The 16,290-nt window shown below is 41.7% G+C and overlaps 2 protein-coding genes across 3 annotated transcripts in view; both read left to right on the forward strand.

Moving 5' to 3' along the window:
• Window positions 1–270: 270 nt before the first annotated feature.
• The window catches only part of ZBTB34 (zinc finger and BTB domain containing 34), a 27,882-nt gene continuing 11,862 nt past the window's right edge, over window positions 271–16,290 (forward strand). The window contains exon 1 of one of the 2 annotated variants that reach the window (XM_034793619.1): window positions 271–397. In XM_034793619.1, coding sequence (XP_034649510.1) covers window positions 378–397 — 20 coding nt within the window. In that variant the 5' untranslated portion in view covers window positions 271–377. Of the gene's footprint in view, window positions 398–907; window positions 1,031–16,290 lie in introns of those variants that run through there. The other variant, XM_034793620.1, reaches the window with a different exon arrangement.
• RALGPS1 (Ral GEF with PH domain and SH3 binding motif 1) overlaps window positions 1,012–16,290 on the forward strand; it is a 397,330-nt gene continuing 382,051 nt past the window's right edge. Inside the window, exon 1 of the mRNA XM_034793617.1 lies at window positions 1,012–1,030. The gene's annotated coding sequence lies outside the window, so the exon portion shown is untranslated. The remainder of the gene's footprint in view (window positions 1,031–16,290) is intronic.

Genomic DNA, 16,290 nt, shown 5'->3' on the forward strand with positions numbered 1-16,290 from the left:
AAGGGGAATAGGCTCTTTGAAAGTGAACTTAATTAATACACATGCACATTAGCTCTCCTGACAAAGGCCTTAAAATGTGACCTCTAACTGAAAATTAGTTTGGGCTCTCTCTGGAGTTGATCACCACTGCCTCAAGTGTCAGCCAGAGGAAACTGTTCAAAACAACCTGTAAGGTTAAATATAGCTCCCGCCTGAGTTTGTCAGTGCACTAAACCAGGGAAGGAAGCCACTTTATGACATAGTTTTAGTTGGGGCTTGGTTGGCTGCAAATGCACTCTAATTAAGGGAACTTTTGTACAGGCACTTCAGTCTTCTGCTGTGGCGGCCAGGATGTCCCATGAAGTACTTCCCACTGCTGAAGTCCTCTTTACTAGAGCATGTGCAACACACAGTGGAGGTATGCAGGAAGCGCCACCACATGCTGAAAGTAACAGCTGTGCATGGACTATTCCGATTTCTTGACGTGTGCTGAGTCCGTCCCAGCCCATGGGCTGCGTTAGGCATCTCCTGGGGGAGGCGAATGTGTTACCGAAGCAAGAACCTCCGCAGGGATCCGAGCCCTGCGCTCTCACCCCCGCAGAGCAGCTGCAGGTTCGCTGCAGACCCGAAGGCTACAAGGCCAGTGATTTTATCCGGACATCAAGCGTGTCTGTGCCGGCGGGCAGGCTGCCCGCACGCCCCGGCACAGACCCGGGCTCGCCCTGCCGGCCCGCGGCAGCCCCCTGCGGCTGGGCGTGGGCCTAGCTAGGGAACCGCTGGGCCAGCTGCCGGGCGCGTGAGGGGGAGGCGGGCCGACGGGTCGGGACTCGGTCCGTTTCGAAGGGAAACGCGCCGCCGGGCCGGGCCGGGCCCCGCCCTTCGGCCAGGGGAGCCACCAGGCCCGCACCCAGCTCGGTCTGCGGGTGACCCGGAAGTGCCGCTCAGGAATCACTTCCGGGTGCAATTAGCTGTGGGAGCGGGCGGGAAGCGGCGGTGAGAGGGAGCGGGCCGGGCTGGGCACCCGCCATGTGAGAGACCCCGACACCCCCAGGTGAGGAGCCGCTCGCGGCGGGCGGGCGCGCAGGGGGGCGGGGCCCGAGGGCCTTGGGGCAGGCCGCCTTCCCTCTCCCCCCTGGAGCAGCAGCCCCCGCGGCGGGAGCCTAGGCCTCCCCAGGCGGGCAGGGGTCCCTGGGCAGCTCCTCCCCGGGGCAGGGCGAGGATGGGCGCTGCGTGTTCTCCCTCCGGCCCCGCGCCTGCGGCCCGCCGCCCGGGGCTGCTTCGGACGAGGCGGATGGGCAGCATTGCAGGCTCTGGCGTCACGGTCCCGGCCCTTGGGTGGGCTCGCTGGCTGCTTTGCCCCCTTCCTCTTCACCTTCCTTGACACGAATCCTCCCGCTTGCCGGGGCGGGGGGAGTCTGAGCTTCCAGAAATGCAGTGTGGAAACGCCGGGGCACAGGCAGCTCCGTGAGCACGGAATTAGTAACTGTCCAATTAATTGTGCTCCCGTGGAGCCTGACCTCCCAGCTTCCCAGGGAGCGTTCTCGTGTCCTGACTGCGCGCTCTCCCTTGGAGGAGCCTGCTCGGCATAGCCAGCATATCATTTACAGGGATGAGTTAGTTTAATTTTGGCCTGAAAATTCGGAGGCGGTGGGTTATAAATATTGAAGCTTTCTGTAAAGCTAATATTTTCATATAGTGCCCTCTGGCTACCATGAGAATTTTTTATACTGGCTGGTATAGAACTTCTTATGGTTAAGGGTAGACAGACACACAGACTAAACATTTCTTTTGAAGAGTTTAAAACTATAGTTAATTTTAGTCTAGGTAGACCCTTGTTTTTCCCTTTGGGGAAAAAATGTCTAAAGCAGTTTTAAAAACCTTCCATCATGCATACATTAGTTTATTGCAGGAACATAGAGAAAAATAAGCTTGCTGAGTTTGTATTTATTTTTAAAGCCCCGTTTCTCCCTCTCCCCTCCGAACTTGGAGAGCAGTCTGTAATCAAATCCAAACTACTAGATTTTAAAGGTGAGGAAAGGAGGCCACCACTACTTAGTTAAAAATAGCTACAGTAGAACCCATTGCAAAGTAGAGAGACATTGTGGCAGACATGGTTGTGGGTGAAAGTGTCAGGACTTGGGCAGCCATCTGAGATCAGAAAGAGTCCACGCTTTGCCATCCCTTTCCCCCCTTAATGACAGCTGTAGAATGGCCAGTCTAAAGGTCTTAGGGAGACTGTTGAATAATAATAATAATAATAAAACATCAAATTAGAAGAAAGTGATATAACAAGGGAGAGATGGAAGGTACTGACATGGAAAGTACAGATGGATGTTATGTTCTTTTAATGTACTGTAGTGATGATTTTGTTATAAATACCTAAATAGATGGCTAACTTCATTAATTTTCATTGCTTTAAAACACTGTTACAGCAAGAAAATAATGACTGATGTGTAATTCTATAAAATGTAAAAAGTTATTAGCTGTACATGAGAAATTAGAAAACCAGCCAAACATGTCTCTGACGTTAATTACATATTCTTCATTTATAGTAATATCAAATATTAAACATAATTTATTTCACAGTTTAGCTTTGACAAAGTAAAGGATATGTATTTTCCAAAACAGATTGTGCTAACAGAATTGTCTCCCATGTTGCCAGTGGCTTGTTAAAACATCTGGTTTCTCAAATTTGGAACAAAGATTGCTATAATTGTGATTTAGGAACCATTGAATACTTGACTATAAATGGTGAAAATGGAAATGTTGGTGACTGCATAAGTGCTCAGATATGTGCACAAAATGAAGACTACACAGTTGATTATTTGTTAAATATCTTGCTGATTTCAAAGCACATTTATGGTTCCGATGTATATGTTGTACTTGTCTGGCACCTAACCTTTGTGTCCAGATCTTAGTTACTTCCAGCCTTTCACTGATATGATTATTGCTGTTATTGGAATTAGATGTGTACATATATCTGGGTTTACATGTAAACTGACTTTTTGAGCTAAAATCAGAAACTTGACTTGATCATGAAATGTTTGTTGTCTCCTAGTCTTCGAATCGTTACCTGTTTATTTTCACTACAATCATTTTTATATGAGCCAGCAATGTACATAGCAGCAATAAGGAGGAAAGCAGTCCTCATGTGTTTATTTCAGAAGTACTTTCTGTGTTGTAATATTGCTCAAAGAAGAAGGCTTAAAATTTTCTATATTTCTAGTGTCCCAATTGCTATGTCTAGATGCCACACTGTTCTCGGTGCGTTGCAAGGTATAGTGCATTTGTAATCTAATAATTTACTAGTTTAATAACTAAAAGCACTCAACCTTTAATAGCGTAATTTTAAAGACAACAGGGCTAGCATTTTTAACTAACTGTTCAAATTACTAGTGCTGGTGGGAATTTTTTTCAACAAAACTCAGTTTTTCAAAAACTTTGCTGGAAAATGTTGATTTGTCAAACTGGAACTTTTCATGGAAGTTATTGGTTTTGGTAAAACTTTCATTGGGAAGGTTTCTTAAGTCCAGCATAGAATTTCTGGTGTAAGAGGGAACTGCCCTAAAATTAGGGTGACCAGATAGCAAGTGTAAAAAATCAGGAAGGGGGTGGGGTGTAATAGGTGCCTATATAAGAAAAAAACAACAACCCAAAATCGGGACTGTCCCTATAAAATCGGGACATCTGGTCACCCTACCTAAAATAGCCAATAACCCAGTGATTAGGGCACTCACCTAGGATGTAGGAGAACCAGGTTCATGTCCCTGCTGTGCTTGATGATTTGGAACAGGAGCTTGAACCTAATCACTGCATAAATTAACTATGTGACTATAATCCAAATTAGAACAGCTCCAATGTGCGAGAGCGAGAGACAGCCCAAAAATGGCTATAGCTCTCTTGGGAGGGCACTCGCCTGGGATGTGAGACACCTAGGTTCAAATCCCTGTACTAAAAGATTTTAACTGAAGAGAACATTGGCCAGGGACATGCATCTGTATGTCCAGGGTCTCACTGAGCTGTTGGCTATTAGGGGGTGTCGTCTCATGTTTTATCATGAACATTTTTAAAAGGTCTTGGTTTCATCCCAATGTGGAATGGAAACAATGTAAAAGCTAAATCTGTTTTGCAAAATTGAATTCTTGTTTTTTGGCTAGCAATAATATGTAATTTTTATGGCTCCTCTGATAGAGGGCTTACCACTAAAGTGTTGGATCTGTTCTGAATGTGTGTGATGAGGACACGTGGTGTGTCTCTCTCTATTAGTTCCTATTGGGCAGAAGATTGAAATTAACAAGAATTTTTCTCTCTGAAATTTATAATCTTCAATACCCTGCCTGCGCACAAAAATGGAGGGACTGGATACTGCAGCATTTCCTACGCCTGGTATTCTGTCAGCTCCTTTTTCTCAGGAGTTGGGATTGGAGTTTTTTTGGGGAATAGGGGAGAGGCATGATTTAAATTGTTGTCCAGTTATGTAGCCTTACAATTACAAGAGACAATATGGTTCCATCTGTCCTAAACAAAAGCATGTTAATTTACTGATTCCAGGAGAGAACTTTCGAAACCACAACACGTACAAATTTTATTTCAAGTTGTCCTCTGTTACATGTACATCAAAAACCATGAAAGTGTAACTTTTGACCCCTGCCAAGTGGACTTTTAGTTCATTGTCTCAGTGCCTTGTGTTGTGGGAAGCTTAAGGGGTCTGTATGTGTTGTGACCTGTACACCTTTCTTAACAATAGAAAGAAAATATTTGGCATCTTTTGACTTCTGTGTTTGGTTTTGAGACATGGGATTTTTTTCCCCAATTATGTCAAGAAAGGATGCTTAATCAAATTTGTTATGAAATACACCACAAACTTCTATATTCCTCTAGTCTTAAGAGACTTTATATATTTCCTTCTTAATGCTGGCGGTGCAGTATTGTCATATTACAGGTGTAGTCCTTTTGAATGACATTAAGCCAAGACCATTTCTGCCTATTTGTGTGGCTGATGAGATAGCAATTGAAGGTACTGTATCTCATTTAAAAGTTCAGGGAATAGCCTGGAGTCATGACCAGTGTTCCCCCTGTCAGTATGTGGTATTCATGCATCCAAGGAGTGTGAGGAATTTTTATGTGCAGGGTGGCTCTCTGTTTGCCAGTATCTAACACGGTACAATATAAAGTGCTTTGATGTTCCCTTAAGTATGAAAGATTCAGAGAAAAACTACATTCTGTGCTATAGAGAAAGTGTAAACAAAATGAAGCTTTAGTACAACAGTGAAAAGTGCAGAATGTTACTGAACTAAATTGCAGCATTTTTCAGTAGCGTTGTGGTATCATTCTGTACGAAGGGGCTAACTCCAGATCCTGTTGACTTTCTTAGTGATTCACAATAAATTGTTACTTGTACTGAGATCAGAATTCTATATTTTTGTACTCTGTTTTTTGTAACTGTACTTTGCAACTTGCCAAGGCCCAAATAGGAGAGATTCAAAATGAAGGATACAAATAAATTCATGCAGAAATTGTTGTGGGATTTATTCGTTTAGGGTAAATTAATTATTTATTTAACTTTGGTTTAATGATTCTTTATTTCTGACATAAATAATTTTAAAAAATAAGTGATGGGACACTAGGTTTGTGAAGAATGAAAGTAACTCTGGGACAAAAATGAGTGATTTTTTTTTTCCCCTTGAAATGAGGAACAGTTACGAGGTGTGTCTGTACCAATAATATCCCATACCAGGCACTCTCTGAAGTAAAATGGATCAATTATTTTCTCTGCTAATGATGCCAAAGTCTAAAAAATAAACAAACAAAAAAACGACTCTATATTTAAGAGCCCATAATTGTCCCACAAGTGGTATGTATCCCCTTTAGATTAACAGTTTAAAAATTGACACTTGCACAGCTTTAACTTCCAGGATACAGATTTTATAATACAATGAACAACTGAAACACTTCCCGCGGCTCCCATTGGCCGGGAACGGCGAACCGCGGCCACTGGGAGCTGCAAGCGGCCATACCTGTGGACGCTCAGGTAAACCAAGCATCTAGTGGCCCACCAGGGGCTTAACCTGAAGAAGTCACAAGCCAAGTTTGGGAACCCCTAGTTTAAATCACCATATACACCATATAATTCCTCAGTACAATTTTTTAAAAATTTCTCTGTCTTCTTATTGCCTTGTCTCCTGGAATCTTCTTTGGAAGTTCCAGTTGACAAAGTTTGACACGCATTGATAAATATGAAGCATAATAGGGAACTTTTGAGTAGAGAGGTGATCTGCTGCCAGGTTACCTGTTTTTGAATTTGGTCATTCAGACATGATTTCAGTAGGTGTTTGATTACCTCAGCACTCCTTTGCCTTCACGTACAGCAATTCTTAAATATTAGTCCTCATTTGTGCAATTTAGAGTAAAACTTCGCATATTATGCCAGACCTCTAGACAAATATAATCAATACACTAAGATTAATATTTTGTAGCAGTTTATCTGTTCCGGTAAGCTTAAAAAGGTGTTCTGAAGAAGGGTTCTTCTGTGGTTTACAAGGAAGGAATAGTATCGGTCTGGGGTGTAGCTGCAGTATATGAATTCCATAGAAGTATGTATGGGTGTGTGTTTGTGTTTATATATAGATACAGCTATCCCTTATAGAACTTGTTTTAAGTGCATGGGTCCAAAGTAGCCAAGACTTTATTCTGAACATTTATTAATTGTGTGAATCGTCTGGAAAAGTCCCTTTACACCTCTACCCAGATATAATGTGACCCGATATAACACAAACTTGGGTATAATGCGGTAAAGCAGTGCTCCGGGGAGGCGGGGCTGCGCACTCCGGTGGATCAAAGCAAGTTCAATATTACGTGGCTTCACCTATAACGCGGTAAGATTTTTTGGCTCCCGAGGACAGCGTTATATTGAGGTAGAGGTGTATTTAGTGAAATAGTTTTTGAAATATATATAATCAATATGTTCTACTTATTTCATTTGAATTATATAGAAATAAACTACAGTTTGTAGTGCTTTTTGAAAGACTAAAGACAAAAGATTTCCAGGAAAATGGCAGCTTAAACCTAAGAATGGCTGAAAAGTGGGCAATACTATATATTTATAGTATACTTAATATAAAGTGAAGTACAAGTGCTTTGTGGTTAAATACGACATTTGAATTATTTTTGGCCTGCAAGAAGCTGTTTTCTCCAGGAAGATCAGTCCTTAATAAAATGCTATTTGTTTACTAATTGCAGAAGAGCCTCTGGGCTAGAAAGGATACAGAGCTAGATGGACCATTGGTCTGACCAGTATGGCTTTCTTATGTTCTTACAAAACTGAGGGCCAGATTCACTGACACAGCAAAGACCCTTTGTGTCACACTGTTAGCAGATTCTCTCCATAAAGCCAGTGTATAAAGGCCTGGGAGGATCACCCCAGTGCAAGATGGGGAATGCTTCAGTGGAATAGAGCTGGCATAGAGGCTCCTACACAATCCTGCTCTCCAGGACTGACATAAGAGATGTGACTGAAGAAAAGGGGGCCTAGTAAGGGGCCCTATACTGCACCAATTTCTGGCTGCAATTTCAACTGCTTTGCCCTTTTAGTAGCTTGCATAAATTAAATCAGCCTGTAGGCAGCTCTAACCTGGTGACTGCCCATAGCAGCTGCAAGGTTGGAGGAATACAAAGGTGAGCTTTAAGCTAATTTTCTAGTCCAGCTGTAGTTGAGGATCTGGCTCTAAAAAACTTTCAGCACTGATCATAGTGCCCAAAGTGTCATCTTTCTAAATGAAAAAACACTGAAAAGTCCTCATAGGTGATAGTAGTGGTGTATAAGATGTCAGATTGCATAAAAAAGTTCTTTCAGATTCCAACAAATTAGTGGAGTAAGCACTCAAATCTTTTAAAGTTAAGATGAGATCTTCATGAATATCCATTACAACATACTATTTTCTTTCAGCTTTCTCCTACACTTTGGCTACAGCATTCTGATTCTGATCAATCTCAGTGTTACGGGAGCATTTTTTTTCTTCAAAACAAAGTATGAGGTTACAGTTGATGACAGTTCAGTCTAAATTTTGATTAGGCCTGAGAGAAATACTTAGAAAAGTTATTTTTACACGTTAGTTACAGCAGTAACCACATGTTGTTTTAATGTTTTTGCCTATGGTTATATTAATGATGATCTTTAAAAATCAAATATGGCAAGGTTTTGGCTTCCATATATTTAAATACGTGATTATAGCTTATATGATTCACAAACAGTTTTAACAGACAGGTATGTATCAGCAAGTGAATGAAACTAAACAGGTGCAGACTTAAAAGCAGAAATTAAATATGAGCTTGGCAAGTGTGTGGCTCCATATAGTAGTTACACAATGCTTTCCTGCTATTACCATTATAGGCATGAAAATTAAATACCAAGTATATTACATCACCTTCTATTGATTTCACTATTTTAAATTGAAAAATGAGATTTTTTTTTGTAGACCTTGCTGTTTGTTTGTTACTTTAAGAAACTACTCTTATCTGAAGTAATGTTAACCTTGTCCTAAGAAGTAGGGTTATGATAGATAACCAATGGAACATAAGCTCCTGGTGCACTCAAGATACTATGTTGGTGGATGGCATTATAGAACCATAAGGTTAGGCAGTGTGAGGCATTAGCTAAGAGGGCGAATGCGATCCTTGGATGTATAAGATGGGGAATAGCAAGTAGGAGTAAGGAAGTGGTGTCACCTCCTGTTTATAGCATAAGTGAGACATTACTAGAACACTGTGTTCAGTTCTGGTGTCCATGCTTCAAAAACGATCTTAAAATTAGAAAGGTGTCAGAAAAGCTATAGAAGAATTATTCAAGGTCTGAAAAACATGCCTTATAGTGAAAGATTTAAGAAGCTTCATCTGTTAATCTTATTCCGGAGGTTAACTGGTGACTTGATCAGCCTGCAAGTACCAACATGGAGGAAAATATTTGATAGTAGATAGCTCTTTAACAAAAAGGCATAACAAAACCCAATGGTTGGAAGCTCAAGATAGACAAATTTAGACGAGAAATAGAGTGCACTTCTTTTCAGTGAGGGTAATTAACCATTGGAACAACTTACCTTGGTATACGGTGGATTCTGCAATCACTTGAGGCCTTTAAATCAAGGCTGAATATCATAGATTCATAGATTCATAGATTCATAGATTATAGGACTGGAAGGGACCTCGAGAGGTCATCGAGTCCAGTCCCCTGCCCGCATGGCAGGACCAAATACTGTCTAGACCATCCCTGATAGACATTTATCTAACCTACTCTTAAATATCTCCAGAGATGGAGATTCCACAACCTCCCTAGGCAATTTATTCCAGTGTTTAACCACCCTGACAGTTAGGAACTTTTTCCTAATGTCCAACCTAGACCTCCCTTGCTGCAGTTTAAACCCATTGTTTCTGGTTCTATCCTTAGAGGCTAAGGTGAACAAGTTCTCTCCCTCCTCCTTATGACACCCTTTTAGATACCTGAAAACTGCTATCATGTCCCCTCTCAGTCTTCTCTTTTCCAAACTAAACAAACCCAGTTCTTTCAGCCTTCCTTCATAGGTCATGTTCTCAAGACCTTTAATCATTCTTGTTGCTCTTCTTTGGACCCTTTCCAATTTCTCCACATCTTTTTTAAAATGCGGCGCCCAGAACTGGACACAATACTCCAGCTGAGGCCTAACCAGAGCAGAGTAGAGCGGAAGAATGACTTCTCGTGTCTTGCTCACAACACACCTGTTAATGCATCCCAGAATCATGTTTGCTTTTTTTGCAACAGCATCACACTGTTGACTCATATTTAGCTTGTGGTCTACTATAACCCCTAGATCCCTTTCTGCCGTACTCCTTCCTAGACAGTCTTTTCCCATTCTGTATGTGTGAAATTGATTTTTCCTTCCTAAGTGGAGCACTTTGCATTTGTCTTTGTTAAACTTCATCCTGTTTAACTCAGCCCATTTCTCCAATTTGTCCAGATCATTTTGAATTATGACCCTGTCCTCCAAAGTAGTTGCAATCCCTCCCAGTTTGGTATCATCCGCAAACTTAATAAGCGTACTTTCTATGCCAATATCTAAGTCGTTGATGAAGATATTGAACAGAGCCGGTCCCAAAACAGACCCCTGCGGAACCCCACTCGTTACGCCTTTCCAGCAGGATTGGGAACCATTAATAACAACTCTCTGAGTACGGTTATCCAGCCAGTTATGCACCCACCTTATAGTAGCCCCATCTAATTTGTATTTGCCTAGTTTATCGATAAGAATATCATGCGAGACCGTATCAAATGCCTTACTAAAGTCTAGGTATACCACATCCACCGCTTCACCCTTATCCACAAGGCTCGTTATCCTATCAAAGAAAGCTATCAGATTGGTTTGACATGATTTGTTCTTCACAAATCCATGCTGGCTGTTCCCTATCACCTTACCACCTTCCAAGTGTTTGCAGATGATTTCCTTAATTACTTGCTCCATTATCTTCCCTGGCACAGAAGTTAAACTAACTGGTCTGTAGTTACCTGGGTTGTTTTTATTTCCCTTTTTATAGATGGGCACTATATTTGCCCTTTTCCAGTCTTCTGGAATCTCTCCCGTCTCCCACGATTTTCCAAAGATAATAGCTAGAGGCTCAGATACCTCCTCTATTAGCTCCTTGAGTATTCTAGGATGCATTTCATCAGGCCCGGGTGACTTGCAGGCATCTAACTTTTCTAAGTGATTTTTAACTTGTTCTTTTTTTATTTTATCCGCTAAACCTACCCCCTTCCCATTAGCATTCACTATGTTAGGCATTCCTTCAGACTTCTCGGTGAAGACCGAAACAAAGAAGTCATTAAGCATCTCTGCCATTTCCAAGTTTCCTGTTACTGTTTCTCCCTCTTCACTAAGCAGTGGACCTACCCTGTCTTTGGTCTTCCTCTTGCTTCTAATGTATTGATAAAAAGTCTTCTTGTTTCCCTTTATTCCTGTAGCTAGTTTGAGCTCATTTTGTGCCTTTGCCTTTCTAATCTTGCCCCTGCATTCCTGTGTTGTTTGCCTATATTCATCCTTTGTAATCTGTCCTAGTTTCCATTTTTTATATGACTCCTTTTTATTTTTTAGATCGTGCAAGATCTCGTGGTTAAGCCAAGGTGGTCTTTTGCCACATTTTCTATCTTTCCTAACCAGCGGAATAGCTTGCTTTTGGGCCCTTAATAGTGTCCCTTTGAAAAACTGCCAACTCTCCTCAGTTGTTTTTCCCCTCAGTCTTGATTCCCATGGGACTTTACCCATCAGCTCTCTGAGCTTCCCAAAATCTGCCTTCCTGAAATCCATTGTCTCTATTTTGCTGTTCTCCCTTCTACCCTTCCTTAGAATTGCAAACTCTATGATTTCATGGTCACTTTCACCCAGGCTGCCTTCTACTTTCACATTCTCAACGAGTTCCTCCCTATTTGTTAAAATCAAGTCTAGAACAGCTTCCCCCCAGTAGCTTTTTCAACCTTCTGAAATAAAAAGTTGTCCCCAATGCAATCCAAGAATTTGTTGGATAGTCTGTGCCCCGCTGTGTTATTCTCCCAACATATATCCGGATAGTTGAAGTCCCCCATCACCACCAAATCTTGGGCTTTGGATGATTTTGTTAGTTGCTTGAAAAAAGCCTCATCCACTTCTTCCACCTGGTTAGGTGGCCTGTAGTAGACTCCTAGCAGGACATCTCCCTTGTTTTTTGCCCCTTTAAGCCTAACCCAGAGACTCTCAACACTTCCGTCTCCTATGTCCATCTCTACCTCAGTCCAAGTGTGTACATTTTTAATATATAAGGCAACACCTCCTCCCTTTTTCCCCTGTCTATCCTTCCTGAGCAAGCTGTACCCATCCACACCAACATTCCAATCATGTGTATTATCCCACCAAGTTTCAGTGATGCCAACAATGTCATAGTTGTATTTATTTATTAGCACTTCCAACTCTTCCTGCTTATTCCCCATACTTCTCGCATTTGTATATACGCATCTAAGATACTGGTTTGATCTTTCCTCCCGGTTTTGTCCTGACTCTCCTTTCTCTCTGCCAATATAGCCCACACTCCCTCTCGTTTCCGACCCATCTCCCCGGTCTCCATGTTCCCCACTTACCTGTGGGCTTTGCTCACCTGTCCCCGTCGAACCTAGTTTAAAGCCCTCCTCACTAGGTTAGCCAGTCTGTGTCCGAATAGGTTCTTTCCTCTCCTCGAAAGGTGAACGCCATCTCTGCCTAGCAGTCCTGGCGTTCACCTTTCGAGGAGAGGAAAGACCCTATCTTCAAAAGACATACTGCAGCTCAACAAGGAATTATGGTCTTGATCTATAAATTACTGGTGAAGTGGTTCAGTTTGTGTTATGCAGGCAATGGTCCCTTATGGCCTCAAAATCTATGAATATTTTGTTTTAGTTCCTAGAACTACATGGCAGTGGCAATATGGCCAGGACTACACTCAAGTCTTTTGCCAGTATAGCAATGTCAGATAGTGGTGTATAGTGTCAAAAGCCCTAGTGTAGATGGCAGTCTACTGGCAAGAGTGTTTTTGCCAGTATAGCTTATTTTTTTCGGGGCCCTGTTATAAGTTGAGTCTGCACTAGGAGAGTGTGCCATCATAGGAATAACAGCAAATCTTTTCTAGTGAAGACCTGACATACTCCTTGCACTGTATTATATATAATTAATACACAAGACTATACCTAAAATAGTTTTCTAAATGATTTAAAATGGATATTTCAGACTTCTCTCCTACATTTTGGTAGCATACATGTTTTTTTTAAATGTGGTAAGTTTGTATATATAATAAATATTTCACCATCTAAGATTCAATATTATAGAAATTCAAAGATTTTAGCATTATCTGTCCCTATTGGAATATCTCCATTCATTGATTGGGATTCTTCTTTCCAGGAATTCCATCTCATTAGTACAGCTCTTTACTTTCCAATAAAGACCCAGCTTGCTGCAAAGTAGGATTGCATTAGGTAGTGTTTTCCATTAGAAGACTATAGAAATCAGAAAGTTTTAGGGTTGTGGAAAGCAAATGATAAAATTTAATCTTTACCGCTGCTCTGAAACTTTGCCATTGCTTTCTAATAAAGTCATTTTTTCTGACCCATTTTGTCAATTTGATTATGCAAAGTAGAAGCATTGTTTGCTTATTTTTATAACTTTTTTGGCATAGACTAATTGTGTTAGTGATTTAGTATGTACTGTAATTGGATGTTGTCGCAGGGTAGATACACCCAGTCACGGGTTGTTGGATTATGGGGGAAACAAAATGGGGATTCAACAGCTCAAGTGGCTTACAGCTCTAGTGTCAGTATAGTGGTGCTGGCTGCCAGGGCAGCGGGATCCAGTGGCCAGAGTCTGTTTGTCTCATCTAGTTCAAGGCCATGTGGCCCAATGGCCAGAGTCAGTAGAGATGCCCTTCTGCTCAGGGCAGCATGGCCCAGTGGCCAGAGTCAAAGCTGTCCTTTGATAGTAAAGCCCGCCACTTCAGGGGTGTGACCGCACCCGGTGGTGGGTGCAGTTGTGGTAGAGGGATCCAGGCTACCCTTCTCCACCAGGCCCCAAGGAACCAGTAGTTTTGTGATCAGTCTCAGTCTCTTGTTGCTATAGTCCTGATCCCTGGGTCACTTCCTACCCTGATTTCCAGTAACAGCAATCTCATGCCTCAGCAGTCTCTTCTCCGACAAACTCGGCAGCCAGCTGGGTGTCCACCTGGCAGCTTCCTGGTAGGAGCCCTGCAACACACACCTGGTCTCCTCTGTGATCAGCCAAGACTAACCTTAGCTATTCCCTTTTATACACTGGTTCCAGTCTGAGCATGCCCAGCAGGGGCAAGAGGGCATGGCTTCTTCAGCCCACAGAGTGTGATTAACCTCTGTGGAACCAGTGCAGGTTAGGTACGCCCTGTTCCAGATATTACAATTTTTAAGTCTTTTGTTAATTGAACATATTTTAAAAATTAAGCAGGAAATTTAATGGAGGAAGTTATATGTATTAGGGTTGTCAAGTGATTAAAAAGATTAATCGTGCTTAATCATGCTGTTAATAATAGAATTCTATTTATATACATATTTTTTGGTTTTCCACATTTTCAAATATATTGATTTCAATTACAACACAGAATAGAGTGTACAGTGCTCACTTGATATTTACTTTTTATTATAAATATTTCCACTGTAAAGATAAAATAAATAGTATTTTTCAATTTGCTTAACACAAGTACTGTAGTGCAATCTCTTTATCATGAAAATAGAACTTATAAATGTAGAATTGTGTACAAAAGATAACTGCATTCAAAAATAAAACAAAGTAAAACTTTAAAGCCTACAAGTCCACTTAGTCCTACCTCTTGTTCAGCCAATCGCTCAGACAAACAAGTTTGTTTTCATTTGCAGGAGATAACTCTGCCCTCTTCTTGTTTACAATGTCACCTGAAAGTGAGAACAGGCATTTCGGCGGTGACACCTATTGACGTTGCCACTTGGCGGCGGCATTTCGGCGGATGCTCGTCATCTGGCGCCCGCCAGACGAAAAAGGTTGAGGACCACTGCCCTAGAGTGATCTCTTTTGTTTCCTTCCCTCACATTTATGTTAAGGACCAGAATTAAAGTAAAATGTTTAAGCTATTTTTTCAGTCTGTCTACAGACACAGGAAGGTAGCAGTGTAGTATCAGTTTGTGTATGGGAAGTGATCTCAGAAAACAAAAGGGCTGAAAACTTCTTAAAAACAAAACCTTAAATTTTTCAGAAAACATTGAAATCAACACAGGGACCCTTTTCAGACTGGTTGTTTAATGATTAGAAGTATAGGCCAACAAAGTAAAACTGGAAATAAACAGGTAAAACGTTACCCTTGTGCCAGTAGCTTAGTTCCTTCTGGCCTTAAAGTCTGGTATTCTGATCTAGTCTGACCACCTACATAACACAGGTTATAGAATTTCACCCAGTAGTTCCTGCATGAGGCTCATAACTTATGGTTGATCTTTCAGAAGGATATCCAATCTTTAAAATAAAGATTTCAAGTGATGGAAAATCCACCATATCTGTTGGTAAACTGTTCCAAAGGGAAATTGTCCTCACTTCTTAAGAGTGGCAGGGGAGAACTGAATGTTGTGTTTCTAGTCAAAATTTGTCTAGCTTCAGCTCCCAGGAATTGGATAATATTATGCTTTTCTCTACTAGATTGAAGAGCCCTGTACTATCTAAAATATTCTCCTCATCTAGGTACTTCTATACTGCAATCAAGTAATCTTTTAACCTTTCCTTGGTCCCATTTTTCCCCTTGTTTCTTGCTAGTACATGGTGCTAGAATACCATGGTAAGTATATTAGATTTGTTAAATATGCCTTACATTATTAATAAACTTAGTTTCCTAAATCTATGTAGCAGGCCTTACAGAGTGGCTGCTGGACAAATGGAGTAGGAAAATGTCTGACTAATTCTGAAAAAAACATGCCATCAGGGGCTCGTTCACCTGCACATCTGCCAATGTGATATATGCCGTCATGTGCCAGCAATGCCCCTCTGCCACGTACGTTGGCCAAACTGGACAGTCTCTACGCAAAAGAATAAATGGACACACATCTGACATCAGGAATCATAACATTCAAAAACCAGTAGCACACTTTAACCTGTCTGGTCACTCAATAACAGACCGGAGGGTGGCAATTTTGCAACAGAAAAGCTTCAAAAACAGACTCCAAGGAGAAACTGCTGAACTTGAATTGATATGCAAATTAGATACAATCAACTTAGGCTTGAATAGAGACTGGGAATGGCGGAGCCATTACAAACATTGAATCTATCTCCCCATGTAAGTATTCTCACACTTCTTATCAAACTGTCTGTACTATCTTGATTATCACTTCAAATGTTTTTTCTCTTACTTAATTGGCCTCTCAGGCCTTGGCTACACTTACCAGCTAGTTCGACGGCTGGAAATCGAAGTTCTGGGTTCGACTTATCGCGTCTAGTCTGGACACGATAAGTCGAACCCGGAAGTGCTTGCCGTCGACTGCGGTACTCCAGCTCGGCGAGAGGAGTACCGCGGAGTCGACGGGGGAGCCTGCCTGCCGCGTGTGGACCAAGGTAAGTTCGAACTAAGGTACTTCGACTTCAGCTACGTTATTCACGTAGCTGAAGTTGCGTACCTTAGTTCGAATTGGGGGGGGTAGTGTAGACCAAGCCTCAGAGTTGATAAGACAACTCCCACCTTTTCATGCTCTGTGTGTGTGTGTGTGTGTGTGTGTGTGTGTGTATATATATATATATATATACCCCCTCCCCC

This window comes from Trachemys scripta, chromosome 17 (genome assembly GCF_013100865.1).
Source record: "Trachemys scripta elegans isolate TJP31775 chromosome 17, CAS_Tse_1.0, whole genome shotgun sequence".
In the NCBI taxonomy this organism is placed as follows: Eukaryota; Metazoa; Chordata; order Testudines; family Emydidae; genus Trachemys; species Trachemys scripta.